The sequence below is a fragment of the Notamacropus eugenii genome, chromosome 6, assembly GCF_028372415.1.
Source record: "Notamacropus eugenii isolate mMacEug1 chromosome 6, mMacEug1.pri_v2, whole genome shotgun sequence".
NCBI classification, from domain to species: Eukaryota; Metazoa; Chordata; class Mammalia; order Diprotodontia; family Macropodidae; genus Notamacropus; species Notamacropus eugenii.
The window spans coordinates 307095257-307111369 of record NC_092877.1 but is presented as its reverse complement, the minus strand read 5'-3'; the positions used below and the strand labels follow the sequence as shown (position 1 = coordinate 307111369).

General features: G+C 37.2%; 1 protein-coding gene across 1 annotated transcript in view; it reads right to left on the bottom strand.

Annotated features, from left to right (window-relative positions):
* UNC80 (unc-80 homolog, NALCN channel complex subunit) overlaps window positions 1–16113 on the bottom strand; it is a 232237-nt gene that overhangs the window by 51478 nt on the left and 164646 nt on the right. The window contains exons 39-46 of the mRNA XM_072617462.1: window positions 13944–14127; window positions 12781–12875; window positions 11059–11148; window positions 10439–10540; window positions 7518–7698; window positions 6320–6588; window positions 4894–5028; window positions 491–629 (exon numbers count right to left, since the gene is read on the bottom strand). Of these exons, the coding sequence (XP_072473563.1) occupies window positions 491–629; window positions 4894–5028; window positions 6320–6588; window positions 7518–7698; window positions 10439–10540; window positions 11059–11148; window positions 12781–12875; window positions 13944–14127 (1195 nt within the window). The remainder of the gene's footprint in view (window positions 1–490; window positions 630–4893; window positions 5029–6319; window positions 6589–7517; window positions 7699–10438; window positions 10541–11058; window positions 11149–12780; window positions 12876–13943; window positions 14128–16113) is intronic.

Genomic DNA, 16113 nt, shown 5'->3' with positions numbered 1-16113 from the left:
TCTGAGGTGGGGTTTTACTTGGGGGCTCACTCGTTGGCAGTGTTTGTTTGTCCAGAGGAGACTCTGGGCAGCCACTAAGGAGCCCCCTGGCTTTGAAAACCCAGAGGCTGGTTCTTCTCTCTCTGGTAATTATGTATATAATGGTCAGACAGTTGGATCTGTCTGTTGATCTATGATGTATGTATTGCTTATGGTCCCACAGTTGGAAGCCCTGTCTGTTGATCTTTATTTCTGTTTGTATTTTCTCTAAAATTCAGAGTGCTGACTTTTCCCCCTGAACTAAATGAATGATATATATGTGCTTGATTAAAGTGATTATTGACCCCTCAAAAGTTGCCTTTCCTTTTAGAAAAGCAGATCTAAGAACCTGTACAGCAGGCCTTCCTGTGTATGTTGAGGTGCTTGCTTGCATAGATGCCCAAATCTAAATTAAAAAAAAAAAATCAATGCTATGGGAAAAAAAAGAATTTTAAAGAGATTTGTTTTTTACCTAAAGATTTCAGAGGCTTTTCTGCTTTTACCAGCTCCAAGATATCCAATATATCAGTGGTTTCTCCCTCCAGAGACTGCAGTAAGTCAAATAGGCATTGTGCTGACACACCTTTACTAGGTCCATTATTGGCAGCATCCTGTGTAAATGACAAAGTTTAAAAAAAACAACAACATGGAGTTCCACTTTCATATTGAAATCTGTTTGCACAGTGTACTCAAGATTCAAATGTCAAAAAAAAACCCCACATGTTTACTTACCCATTTCTATATGAAATGAAGCAGCAAGATGGTTTGGGAGCTCCAGCCTTTTATTTATTTCTCTCTTTAAAAAATTTCTAGGTCATTTTTGGGAAACAGCACACTTTTTTCAATGATTGCTAGTAATTATTGCTTGCTGCCCAAAAACACCATTTCAACACCACTATTTTCCTCATGGTGTTACATAGCCATTGATCACAGAACACCAGAAGTCTGAACAAATCAAAATTATATGTGACTCAGAGGATGCATTGTGGGTCTAAGTCAATCAAAGCATTCTTTACCAACTTTGACCTTCACAAAAAATGACAATGAAAGACATTATCTAGTATATGTATGATTGAAAAAGACCTTTTCAGTGCAGTGAGCATGAAATTTCTTTAACATGTAGATAGCCTAAGTGTCCTATTGGAGACCTCCAGATTTAAAGAATTAGAACAAGGTCTCCAGCATGTTGCATGGATCTTGTATGAGCAGATTATTATAAGACATGGCCAAGAATTGCCCAGAATAAGAAGGAGTAGGGAGATTATAATCCACATGAAACTGCAGCTGCATCAAAGGGTCAAGGGACAGTGAATAATCTCTCCTTATCCTCTCAGACATAGGGTGTCATCCCTTATAACAAAGAAAAAAAAGAGAAAAAAGAAAAAGAAGCAGTTTGGCAAAACTAACCAGCACATTAACAAGATCCAACATTGTACAAAGTGTTCTGTACCCAGACCTACCCCCTTGCAAAGAAGGGAGGAGGCCTGTCCACTTGGGTATTATAAGTCGTTCTAATTGCACAGATTTCAGGCCTGATTCTTTCCATTAATATTTTTCTTTCCATTAATATTGTTATAATCATTGTGTATACCGTTTTCCTAGTTTTGTTTGCTTCTGTTTGCACCAGTTCATGTACATGTTCCCGTTTCTCTATATTCTTCCTATGCATAATTTCTTCAATGCAGTCACAGGCCATTGCCATCCTACTATGCCACAGTTTTATTAGCCATTTTCCAAGTGATGTAGATCTACCTTGTTTCCAGTTCTTTGTTATTACAAAAAAAAGGCTCACCCTTTCTCTTAAAGAAATCAGTTGAACACCAAACTGTGCTTGAATAGTTATTATGAATATATATATATATACCTTTATAGGGAGACTTCATGGGAATAAGTTACCATAAGTTACCCTGGTTCTAGGCAATAGTATGAAGGGCATAAGAGAAAAAAGGGATTTCTATAATTGTAGAAAACTGAAACTTAATTCAGAGAGAATAAATTTATATTAACTACTCTAGAACAATCTGCCCTTAATAATATCTTTTATGTCAAAGAATTACCGAATAAAGCTCCTGATTTGCAATTTGAAGGCCACATAAATATAAATCTATTCACTATCTCCTGATACTTTGATACAGCTGCAGTTTCATGCAGATTGTCATCCCCCGACTCCTTATTCTGTGCAGTTCTTGGCCATGTGCTGCAATAATCTGCTCATATAAGATCCATGCAATATGCTGGAGGCCTTGTTCTGATTCTTTTAAAGTTCTGAATTTCTAGTATAGCACTCAGGTTACCCACATGTCTTCTTTTATGTTCTCTGCATTGAAAAGGCCTGTTTTCTTTTACAGTCATATACATCCTAGATAATGCCTTTTATTGACTTTTTTTTTGTGCAAGTCAAAGTTGGTAAAGAATGCTTTAATTGACTTAGACCCACAATGTGTCCTCTGAGTCATATAATTTTGATTTATTCAAGCTTCTGGTATTCTATGATCTATGACCATGAGACACCATTAAGAAAATATTGGTGTTGAAATGGTCTTTTTTTGGGTGGCCAAGACCGATTAATAGCAATCACTGAAAGTAGTGTGCTGTTTCCCACTGAAAGTAGTATGCTGTCTGATCTTCTCCTAAATGCTGACCATACTTTGTGGACATCAGTAGCATGTAAGATATTTTTCTTGTTGTTCAGTTGTTTTAATTGTCTTTGACTCTTCATGACCCTATTTTTAGGGTTTTCTTGGCAAAGATGTTAGAATGGTTTACCATGTCCTTTTCCAGTTCATTTTACAGATGAGGAAACTGAGGCAAATAGAGGTAAGTGACTTGCCCAGGGCCACATAGCTAGTAAGTGTTTGAGGGCAAATTTGAACTCAGGTCTTCTTGTCCAGGCACTCTATCCACTGCACCACCTAGCTGCTCCTAAGATCTATGCGATATATATATGTATATATATATATGTATAAACATATATTTACATGTACTCGTAAACATACATACATGTATGCATGTATATATGTATGTATGTGCATACACGTATATATGTAGTGACAAACTTACCAGTCTACCTGCTCATTTAAATCTGGGAAATCTGAGTAATATGCATTTTAAAATCTACTTTGTTTATACTTATGGATAGCTAGACCAATCTCTTTTGCACTGTAATGGCTCGGATTAAGGAGTTTTTTAGTGTTTGGGGATTCGATGAAACACCACTATAATATGATTTGTGAATAAAATCATTAGCAGAGTATAACCATTAAAAGAGAATCCTTTTATCCTAACTCGATGTAAGATGGTTTCCATGATATCAGCCTTCACTGAGTGTAGGTCTCCTTGTTTCATACCTCGCTTGATGTCAATACCCAGAGAGTCCTTGGACGAAGTTATCTCTTTGGGAATGCTCATCACAGAGTCTTTTGTAGCTTTACAATGTTCATGACAGATCTTTGGTTTGAGGAGAGCTTTTGAAAATACAGTTTGATCTACTGATTATAATTTTTGTAGAAACATAAACAATAAATAGAGGAATTTCTTTTAAAAAAACCTTTGTCAGTTGTCCAATCAAAAAATTGTGGTCTGCTGTAGAAATTCATATATAAAGGCTGAGTATATGGGACACACAGGTGATACAGTGGCTAGAACCCTGGGCTTAGAGTCAGGAAGATCTAAGTTCAAATCTGGACTCAGATCTATACTAGCTGTTTGACTCTGGACATGTCATTTAACTACTGTTCACCTTACTTTACTTGTCTGTAAAATGAGGGTAACAATAGCGTCTGCCTTGTAGGGTTACGGTAAGGATCAAATGAGATAATCATTGTAAACACTTAGCACAGTGCCTGGTACATAGTAAGCAGTTCATAAATATGAGCTATTATTGTTAAGCTCATGCTTTCATCAAAGATTGCTCAATGCACATGTGAACTTTCTCCTAAGACTTTACAGGGATACAAGTAGGTGGTTATTGAGACTTTCTTGGTTTTCTCCTTTTTGTTGGGAATGGGGGAGGGCAGAAAGTACTGTTTTTCATCTTTTCCATTTTTAGGATCTTCCTTTCTTTGAAATACCTTTAAAATTGATCCCGAGTTCCTTTAAAATTATGTTTCAAAAGCATATTTCTTCTATATGTATTTGGTTGTATTCACCTGCTTTTCTCACTCTTCTAAAAGAGTCATTGCTTTACATAGTTCATCAAGTACTGTACGAATCAAATGTGGTAGCTCCACAATAATTTCTGAGGAGATACATCACCATGAAGAAATATAGCAGTTCTGTTCTATTTCTCATCTATTTGTTGACCTGCTTCTGATTTCATCTACAAAACACTCTTGGGATAGCTTAGTTTTATTGAGTCTCATTCTAGGCTGCCTAGAGACTAATTTTTTTCCTTAATAATTTTTTGTTTTTCCATGTGATACTGTAATAGATTTGTTGTCACTGTCTATTGTGATGTTTTGCAAATAAACATACTCTAAACCAGTGATGCTCTTGAATGCTTTTCTCTGCTTGGCCAAAGTTTATGTGTTTGATGAGAAAGGCAGCTTCTCGGCTCTTTCAACCTTTTTTCATTGCAATGATTATTTCATCAGTTAAGTTTCTTCAGAAATGTGGATAGTCAGAAACATCTTCTCTTTTTGACAGTTCCCTTTTCCAAGTAATTGATAGTTTGTCTAAGTTGGGCTGGAGTCCTTGAAACATATATTTACAAAATGAAGAACAAAACAAGGGGAACTCCCCTTCTGGAACCTAATGGGGGACCCCAGAAGCCAGCCTAGGCTGACCATGTGGGATGTGTTTGTCTGGATCAAACAGAAAGGAACTGCTCTATTACTGTTGTTCCATAGATCAAAGCAACGGAGAGACGTTACTCACAGGAAATTCTAAGAGAGGAGCCACGCTAGCAAATAATTGTAGCACAAATGGCTTTCGATGAAGGATGTAGAATTGATGACAGGCAAATTCGATGGCTTGACGCAGCTGGGGGTTGCTTTCATAATCAGCATATACCTGAGTAAGGTAAAAGGACAAAAATAATTGCCTGTAATAAGTTACAGTCTGTTGTGTAAAGAACAATGGATTTGATGTCAGAAAAAACAAGGTTATGGTCCCTGTTCTGCCAATTGCTAGTAGTGAGATTTTGCATAAGTAGCCTAAATCTTTCTGAGTCTCATGAGGCAGGTAGTGACCCAGTAGACAGAGCCCTAGACCTAGAGTCAGAAAGATCTGAGTTCAAATATGACCTGAGATATCTACTAGAAGTTTGACCCTGGGCAAGTCATTTCATCTCTGTTCACCTTAGTTTCCTTAACTGTGAAACAGGTATAATAATAGCACCTACTTTGCAGGACTGTTGTCAGGATCAAATGAGATAATATTTGTAAAATGTACTTAGCACAGGGCCTGTTGTATGTTGTTGTCCAGTCATTTTTCAGTTGTGTCTTACTTTATGTGACCCCATTTCTCATTTTCTTGGCAAAAATTGGCCAAGACATTAGAATGGTTTGTCATTTTGTTCTCCAGCTCATTTTTGCAAATGAAGAAACTGAGGCAAGCAGGATCAAGTGACTTGCTCAGGGTCACACAGCTAGTAAGTGTCTGAGTCCAGATTTGAACTCAGGTCTTCCTGGCCCCAGGTCTGGCACTCTATATACTGTGACACCTAGCCGGCTTGTACTTAGTGGGTACTAGATAAATGCTTATTACCTCCCTTGTCCTTATTTATAAAATGGGAATAATAAATACTTGTACTATCTACATACTTCAAGTCTAGCACTCTTGTCCTACTATGCCACCTAACTACCTAGAATTATAATCACAATTTGTTATTAAATATGGGAAACAAAAACATAGAGTATAAGTTGTTCTACCAAGAGAAAAGAGGAAAACACAGTTACAAGAGATCAGGGAAACCTTTCTTCATCCCACAGCTGCTAGTGCCCTCCCATTCAAACTCTCATGAATTTAACTAAGTTGTATTTTTTCTTTTATTCTGTTCTATTTATCTAGGTTCTTGTGTTCTCCCACTTCTCTGTTTGAAGGTAGGCACCTTGTAAGTAGGTTTTGTTTCATTCTGTATATTTTGTCAGGTCCTAAAATGGTGCCTGGTACACAGTAAACAGCAATAAATGCTTATTGGCTGAGTGATTCTCAAGAGAACTTTGTCAGGTACTTTATGATGCGGCAAGAGAACAAGGTTAAGCAACTGCAAACTTTGCACAAAGTTCTTGCTTGAACATCAGATAAAGATATTTTCCTCTACTGAAACTGAAAAGGAAGGAAGGAGAAGACTCAGACTCACCTGCAGCATAGTAGGGAGAATCCACTGGTATCCACTGAGAGAGAAAAGGTGGTTGAAGTGCACAGCTGTGTTGATGACCGTGGCCGCGTATTGCCTGAGCAAGGCACTGTCTTCTGGATGTAAGATCAGGGCTCCGTTAAACACATTGAGAAAAAGCATGATTTCATCTCCCCAAGGAAATTCGCTCGGCATTCCCAGGAACATCTCCTCCAGAAGCTTAATCCATAGACTCTTTTGAAGAGTGTCAAGACCAAAGAGCTCCTTCCCAGCTGTTGAGGGCAATAGAGACAGAATGATGTGCTAGAACAGTCAGCATGAGAAGGTAATACTGGCTGACCTTGCGGGGGCTCTTTAGAGGCAGTGTAGTATGTTGAACAGACAGACAGCCAGCCTTGGAGTCAGGAAGACCCAGGTTCAAATTCTACCTCTGACGTATACTGCTTGTGCATGGTTGGGCCTCTAGTGAGGACAAATTCTACAAATCTAAGAGTACAAATTGCAGAACATTTGTCAGTCTCTATTAGGACAGGGAGTTTTCTTACCATGGGTTTCCAACATCCATGAAATCACAGGTTTGGACCAAAAAAATTATGTTAAGCTTGCAAACTATTTTCTTCACATTGTGTCTGTGAAGCAGATAGCGCAAACAATACTGTCTCCATTTTACAGATTGGAAACTTAAGCACAGAGAGAAGTGAATTGATTTGCAGTAGATACTTCTTCTATCCAGTTCATTAGTGGTGGAGTCAGGAATCAAATTTGAATCCCCTGAGTCCAAGGCTATGTTGTTGAGTTGTTTCAGTTGTGTCTGACTCTTCATGATCCCATTTGGGGTTTTCTTGGTAGATACTGGAGGGGTTTGCTATTTCCTTCTCCAGTTCATTTGACAGATGAGGAAACTGAGGCAACAGGGTAAAGTGATTTGCCCTGGGTCACACAGCTTGTAAGTGTCTGAGGCCAGATTTGAACGCAGGAAGATGATTCTTCCCAACTCCAGGCTGGGTACTCTACCCACTGCATCACCTAGCTGCCCTTCTACTATACCACACAACTTTTCTCCTCTACAGGCTGACCTTGTACACCATGCTTTGCTGAACAGGCCATGAGCTTCCTGAGAGCCATGATAAAGAAACCCCCTGATGCCCATTAGAGAGGGTGGGAAGAAGAAAGAAAGAGGATACAGTGGCTTCCCCTGTACCTTGAGGATCACTGAAGAGTGAGAACTCAGCATCAATAGCACTTCGAGGGAAGGAAGGAAGGCGCAGAAGATCCTCCTGGAGCATTGAAACATGAGATTGCTTGTGTGCAATGGGGATTTTCTGGGTGAGGGATATGAGAAACAAGACACGTCCTACTTCCTCAAGCTTCCGGGTAAACACCTGCTCAAACAAATAAGAGAAAAGCCAGAGGACTGTAGTTAAAAACCCTGAAATGTCAAAGCCCAAAGTTGAAAGAACAAAAAAAAGGATCTTGGTGAAAACAAGGGGCAGAGAGGTTCAAGAATATCTGTACTGACTCTTTCTTCTCTTATTCTAGCATAGAAGAGGGTGTCATATATTTCAAACTCCTATGGAGTCCAACAGCATACATTAAAAGTATAGAATTCCAGCTGCCTTTTATATTTTGTCTCCTAGTAGTAGTAGCTTCTTATGGATAGGACTGTTTTTTCTTTTTCCTAATATTTGTATACTCAGTGCTTGGCACATGGCCTCTGCTTAATGAATGTTTTTATTTTTTAAACGCATGCCATCAAAAATGGTAGAATTTAGACAGTGCCATTTTGGGTTACTTATTATTAATAATTTTTAATAATAATGGGTGTCCCAAAAGTAGGTGTGAAGTTTTAAGCTACGAAAGCTTTAACTGGGATTAAACTTCAGGCCTCTAATTCCAGGGTCACTGCTTCTTCTCCCTCTCACTACCCTGCCTCTTTTTCTGTTTCGCCTAGGTTGGTTCATTGAATTGGACTGGCTTTCCTTGTTCAGAGTTACACGTATTCTGGCTTTAAGGAAAAATAAACTGACAAACCAAATTTAGAAAGCAGATAAATAATGGGGTGGGTGGGGTTATTAAAACTTTTTAAGCTATTAAAGTTGCAGTTTGCACTAAGGCTCTTGGAAAATGCTGCATATCACCTTTTCCCCTAGAACCAACTTCTATGATAAACTATACAAAAGGAGGAGGAAAAAAATATAGTTCAACAAAATCAGTACATGGCACAAATATGACAATTTGTAAAAGTGCCACATTGGGTTAGGTTTAAAAAAAAGAGTTTTGTTTTCTTCCTGAAAATATCTTATCTTGAGTTCTCAGTCTTCTGGCTATTTTCTTTTCTTGTCTTTATTTTGGTAAAAAGTTAAAGCAATGCTTTCATTGTGAAGACTTGATCTTATGGTTTTGCTACTGGAAACAGAGACTAGAAATTTTCTAGATCATTAAAGAACATGAATAAAACCCATTCTTACATATACACATGTGTCTGGATGATCTTTTAGTTTTGCTTTTCCAAAATAGTAGACTATGTAAATTAGTGGTGATTATACTTATAATTAGGTCAAAAGCTCATGGTATCAAAGTGTTATTGAAATCCCCCTTATAGCTGGCCTATATTTGATGCTCTGGCTTGGATTCAGCTAACTTGTCCTTTATATGCATAGGAAGACCGGAGTTATAAAAAAACCTTTAAACATTTTTGACTACAGCCCCTATTAATGACAAATCAAGATGACAACCAGGATATTTAATTGAGTTTTAAATTTCAATGATATACTCCAGGTGTCAAAACAAGTAGCACTGATACTTAAATATCTGATTTGAGTCATTTTATTAAAAATAACCTTTGATTCACTGTTAGAGTTATATAATACAGTTATATTACCAGAACATTAAATTTGCTTCTAACTTAAGTCCAATTTGGGATCAATTATGTTTACTGTGTTTTTCTCCACACATAGCTTCTTAGAGCTGAAAAAGGAACTAATTTATATATGAGGAAACTGAGACTCAGAGAAAGGAAATGATTTTCCTCAAGATCACATAGCTTGTCAATGGTAAGAATGGACTAAAATTAAGGTTTTCAAATTCCAAGTCTATTGCTCCTTTTCCATCTCACCACCCTGTCTTTTCTTTTTCTGTCACTTATATTGATCTATTGCAGATCAGTTAAGGGGCCATTTTTTAAAAAAAACATTGAAAGCCAACATTGTTAGGCTGCTTCTGGTGGTTTCCAATCAGATTTATATATGTACACACACACACACACACACACACACACACACACATATATTTCAGTTAACAAGAAATACCTCACATCACATACCAAGATCAGCTTCAAATGAATACCTGACTTAGCTTTAAAAGGTCAAATCATAAACAAACTACAGAAATAAAGAAGTCTTTTTACTCTATGGAAAGGGAAAATGTTCATGACCAAATAAGGATTAAAGAAGTTAACACAAGATAAAATGGATAATTTTAATTACATAAAATTGAAAAGTTTTTATACAAAGAAAACCAATGCAGCTAAGTAAGATTAGAAGGGAAACAATTATATGGGAAGATGATTTGCAACACATTTTTCTGATAAAGGTCTCATTTCCAAGATATATAAGGAACTGATTCAAATTTACAAGAATTAAGAATGGTAGGATATGACCAGGCAGTTTTCAAAGGAAGAAATACAAACTATCACTCATGTTCAGTTGTTTTTCCAGTTGTGTCTGACTCTATGACTCCATTTGGGGTTTTCTTGTCAAAAATACTATTGCCATTGTTTTTTCCAGCTCATTTGACAGATGAGGAAATTGAGGCAGATGGGATTAAGTGACTTGTCCAGGGTCATACAGTTAGTAAGTATCTGAGGTCAAGTTCGAACTCAGGGATATGAATCTTCCTGACTCCCAGCCCAGTCATATGAAAAAATCATCTAAATCAGTAGTAAAGTCAAATTAAAATAACTCTAAGTTTCTACCTCATAGCCATCATATATATATGTATGTATGTGTGTGTATACAAATATATATATATTTTAAAAAGATTTATATATAACTTCCTATAAAGGATCAAAATAGGTGACAACTTTTATACTTAGAATATAGAAGAACACTGTAGCATTGAGACCTGTTTTTGAATGAGCTCTTGGCCTTTTTCCGGATGCATATGTACAAGGTTCAGCTGAGGTGATACAGATCTCCGGAAAGGATAAATGTCACGCACGTAGGTCTGTAGTGGGAGCATATAAAGAAAGAAAAAAATAAAAAGTTTCAAAAGATTACTTTTTTCTATATTAAAGAGAAAGGGAAAGTAAAGGTCAGGCAAACAAAAGGTGCATTTCTTTGTCTTCCTGTTTCTTAGATTCTTGCTGTTCCAAATGAGCCAGAACAATTCAGGCACCCTCTTGGAATACGCTGGATCAACTTTTCCAAGTCACTAGGGGAATATGTTAGGCACAGAAATACCCAAAGAGATAGGTAATTCACTAAATGATCATCTCCAAAAGAGTAGATTCTTTACGTTCATATGTTAGTCATTTCCCTGTGGCTTTCTCCCAGCCCACTAGTTGGAAACATTTAAGTTTAATGTCTTAAGAAAGTGAAATAAGAACTTCACAGAAGATAATCTTATACAAGTCATTATATAGTACATTTTCTTTTATCACTTTTATAAAGGTGAGTTACAAAGATGAGCTAAGAGAAGCTTTAAACCTGGTTCAAAATGTCTCTTACAACAGCCGTCCCTACCTTGTTATAGTGGATGAGGTTCCATCGTTTATCCATGAGAAAGTAATGTGTTGATTGGGTTTCTGGTATATTAAAAAACTCTAAACACTCCTAGAAAAAAATATTTTCAGTCACTTATATACTAGTTCATATGCTAAGGAAAACTATATATGGTAATGTTATTTATAATATATGGTTGAGTAATGAGCTATTTCAAAATTGAGGCTTATCTAACAAGTATTAAAAAAAATATTTCTGTGGAAAGCTTAATATAGTGCCTGGTACATAGTAGGTACTTAATGAATGACTGAAGTGTTTTTAAAACATATGCTCCTTTTCCTATCTCCACACCTTTGTACCCTCTGTCCCCTAGACCATGAATGTTCTCCCCCTTACTTCAGCCTCTTAGAATCCCTGGCATCCTTTAAAACAGCTCAAATGACACTCTTTGTAGGATGCCTTTCCTAGTCCCTCTAACTTCTAGAGACTTCCAATATAAAATTAACTTGAGTCATTGTGTATGTGTCTTGCATGTACCTGGTTATTGGCATGTTGTTTCCCCATGTAAGGTCTGTGAAAACAGGAACTAGTTTTGTCTTAATTTGGATGCTCAGCTTAGCATTGCGTGGCACTTAGTAAGTGATTCATAAATGTTTGTTCATTGACTGACTGAACATAGAATACTAAATACAATGAGTATGTGAGAATATAATTAGAGGATTCAGCACCTTCATGATAAACATGAATAGTAGTGGGGTTTAATATAGAGGTAAAGAAATGCCAGACTGCCTCTACAATGCTGTGAGCTCATTTCCTGTCTGCTTTTTATAGTTTCTGCCTCCTTCAACTGAATCCTATCACATTTTTGGACTCAGGGTTTCTTTGCTGTTTCTAAGTCAGGGTTGTGCTTTGCATACAGTTATTTGGGTGAAGGACTGAAGGTGGTTTTATAATTCTCCAATGAAGTAAAATACATAAGTTTTACTTTCTGCCTGGCCAAATGGCACCCCTTGCCATTTTTTGAATTCTGATTTGTACTCTAGCTGAGACTGCTTGTAAGCTGACATCTAGATAAAAAAAGAGTTATTGTACATAGGGTTTAATCTTGGTTGAATTCAATTCAATTTGGCAAAGATCTACTAGGTAGCCAGTCCACTATTCTAGGATAAAACAATTACTGCCCTCAAGGATTTACACTCCTCTAGTGGGTGTGATATGTAACCAGAATAGAATACACAGACTAAATTGAACTAGAAAGAGTCGTAAGGACCAGGGTAATAAGACAAGGCTTCAAGGAAAAAGGGCACCTAAGGTAAGTATTCTAAGAGATGGATATGAGATGATAGTATATATTCTAGGTTAAAGGGAAGTAATAAGAAACATGACTGGAAAGCTAGGTTGGATGCACTGAATGTTTTTGAGTGAGGGAGTGACACTGTCAGACCTGTGACTTAGAAAGATTATTCTGGCAGTCATGCAGAGGATGGCTTGAAAAGGGAAGAGGACTGAAACAAGAAGGCCAATTAGACTTCTAAAAACAGACTATAATTATACAATAATTTTGGAAAAGATATAAAATTTCCTTCTCTTCTCCCAGTAATTTTCCCTCCCTCTCTTCCTTCCTTCCTTCTTCCTTCCTTCCTTCTTTCCTTCCTTCTTTCCTTCTTTATTTCCATCTTTTTCACCAAGATGAGTAGCCCACAGAAAGAGGAAATTATACACTTATCAACAGGTCATTTCCACCTTCAAAAGAGCTTCAAATTGCGTATCTTCATGTACAGGTAACTGGGTTGGGATATCACACTCATTCTGCCCGTGTACAACCAAAGTCTTGGTACCTAGGGAGAAGAAAGTTTTCATATACCGTCACTTCCATGACAGAAATGGGATATTTCTTCTATATATGTGCATAAGATCAACAAGAGAGCTCTAGTCATTAATAGCAATCAATTCTTGAGAAAGGCTTTTTTAAATTGTTGGTACTTACATTTCACTTTAAAGTCATTACTTGAGACAAACCTATCTTTTAACACATATGGAACCCTGAGTATAAAGAAACTGAGAAAAAAAAAAACCAAGACCTAATCTTTTCTCACAACCAAAGACTGGAAACATAGTTCAAACTAGGTTTTTTCTCTCCTGCTTGGTTCATGAACATAATTATGGCCATGCACTTCCCCTTTCTAATTGCTGATCTGTTTAACTTTTCACAATAAAACTTGATATAATTTTGAGTTATGTTAAAAAGTAATGAGTGTCAATAACTATGGATTACTTTGCAATAATACTAACTGATTCTTTTCACTGACAACTAATAGTCAGAATATTAGAAGTAATGTTTTACTCCAACTTACACAGGATCTCATAATCACTGTGTCATTATAAAAGACTTTGTAAAAAGATTCTTCAGAAAAGTAAGTCATCCAAAAGGTTTTTAAAATGTTTTAAGTCTAGAGTTTAGGTTATTCTCCTCACCCTTTTCTGTTTCTTTCTTCACGATTATTAATCTTTTTCCTTTTTCATTGAGTAGTATGCAGGTTATAAATCTGTGGGACCCCCACCATGAATATAATACTTTACTCCTTTTAGTGCCAACATTCCAATCAGAAAGCCTTTCAGATTCAGCAGTCCACTCTGTGATAGACTTCTTACATGTTCAAAATTGGCAGGTCCTCAAGGACTGATTCACATGGATCTTCGTTCTTATATCTCCATTTTAATCAGGCAACTGCTGATTTTTTAAAGGCACTGTTGTCATTCCCCAGACTGTATTAAACAAGAATTCTTTAATGCGCTGGATTTCAGGACTTTTGCCTCTTTTTATATTTCCAGTGTTTAGCACAGTACCTGGCACATAGTTAGTGTTTAATTAATATTGATTGATTACTTGAGAGTGGCAGACTTACCTGGCATGGAGGCCGTGACCAGGAGCTTCACTTCACACTGCTCCTTCTTCATTGTCTGTTTGAGGTCTTTAAAGAACAGACCTTCCACATAACCTACCACCTCCCAAAGGAAAGTCAGAGTGGCTGAAATGGCATCCATTCCCCATTCACAGGGTGTGCGCACAAAATACATGATTAATCCTACCTGGAAGGCATAGAATGCAAAGAGTTTACATAGTCATGATGGACCAACCTTTTGCAACACATCAAATCATTTCATTGGTGTGGGTAGTCCTCCAAACCACACAAATTGAGTAATTGTGGTAAAAAAAACTTCACAAGTCTGTGGTCATCCAGGCCATGAGTCTCTGATTTTCCTCCCCTTTCCATTAATTATGGTCTCACTGGTAAAAACAATACCAGGAAAACTAAAATCTTATGGCTAAAAGTATATGCCCCTGGATACTAGATCTGTTTAGCTGACTGACTTTAGATTATGTTAATATTTCTTCAGTCCTTCAAAATACATCTCTCTTCTTGCGTCCTTCAAACTCTCTGTTCTGTGATTTCTTCACTATTGGATATTGGATTTCATGATGGCACATGGGACTCTAGTGAGCTGGTAACTGGGAAACTGATTTTAGAACTCAGCAATACTTTTCTATACAACACTGACAGAGGAAAGCACTCGGACAAGAATAGGTCTTCCTATTTCACACACATCAAGTTTATTTTAGATGCCGCTGACATATATCTTGTTTGCCTAGGCACGATCAGAGTAGTTGGTGTTCAATAAATTCTTGTTGAACTGACTTGCATTTCCGATTGTCTATCTGCCTATCCTTGGAACAGTTCTGACTGGTGGTGACAAGTGGCTCCTAATGTCTCCTTCTGTTCCTCCTATCCCCCAATTCCCTTTGCGCTCTCATAAGATCTGCAAGAAATACACCAATGTAGCTTATTTTTTCCTTTCTCCATCCTTGCCATATGTGCAGAGTAATTATTTCCAAGTTTCTGTGACACAGTGCAAAAACCCTTAGATTCGGAATTAGAAGACATGTATTTAACTCCCAGTGCTCCCACATGATAGCTCTGTAATACTGCATAAGTCATTTAATTTCTTACTACCTTTATTTCTTCATTTGCAAAATGGGAACAATAACGCTTGTACTGCGTACACCACAGGTTGTTGTGAGGAACAAATGAGATTAGACATAAAAAGTGCTATATAGAGTTCATACAGTATCAAGAAATCTAGAGTAGGGGGTCTGTGAACTTAAAATATGTTGACATCTATATTTCAATATAATTGGTTTCCTTTGTAATTCCATGTATTTTATTTTATGCATTTAAAAAGCACAATTCTGAGGAGTCCGAAGGCTTCCTTCACTAGACTGTGAAATGGGTCCATGACATGAAAGGTTTAAGAACTCCTGGCCTAGAAGAAGGTCCCCAGTATATTGAATGGAGCCGTTATGACAGGGGTCATACAATCATATTGAAGAGATCACGAGATCTTAGTGTTGTAGATTTTAAACTGGAAAAGATGTAGAAGCCTTATTGTCCAACCACTCAATTTTACAGATGAGGAAAGTGACGCCCATGGGAGGTTAAATGACTTGACCAAGGCCACACAAAGTAGTAAGAAGCACTGGCAGATTTTGAACCCAACTCCTCTAACTTCAGAGGCAGTACTTTTCATTGTGCCATGTTGACTGCAAAGGATAAAATCAAATGGCTAGATTGAAATTTGCACTTTTGGAAGGAGTGGGAGTGCTCACACCTGTGAATGCCCAGATCCATCAAGTACTGCAGAAGTATACAAATCTCAACTGTTATTGTGGCTGGCCTTCTACTCTCAGGCAACAGTGGGGAGAGTCATACTGGTGTTCTACTTCTATTCTCCCTCAATGTTGGCTAAAAATGATGGAGAAAAAGGATATGGGCACAGCTTCCTTTATTCACAGTACGACAGCCTCTCCACTTGTCTCCCTTCCACTAGTTACCTCCATTTCTTTCTATAGGTTTCATAAATTCATAAATTGTTAGAGGGAACCTTGGAGGTTATCTGGTCACTGCCTTCATTTCATAGGAATGGGGAAACCAATTTGCCTAAGTTTATACAGCTACTAAAAAGCAGAGTTGTTGTTTTTAGTAGTGAGAACATAGCAACTAGAAAATGGAAGAGAGC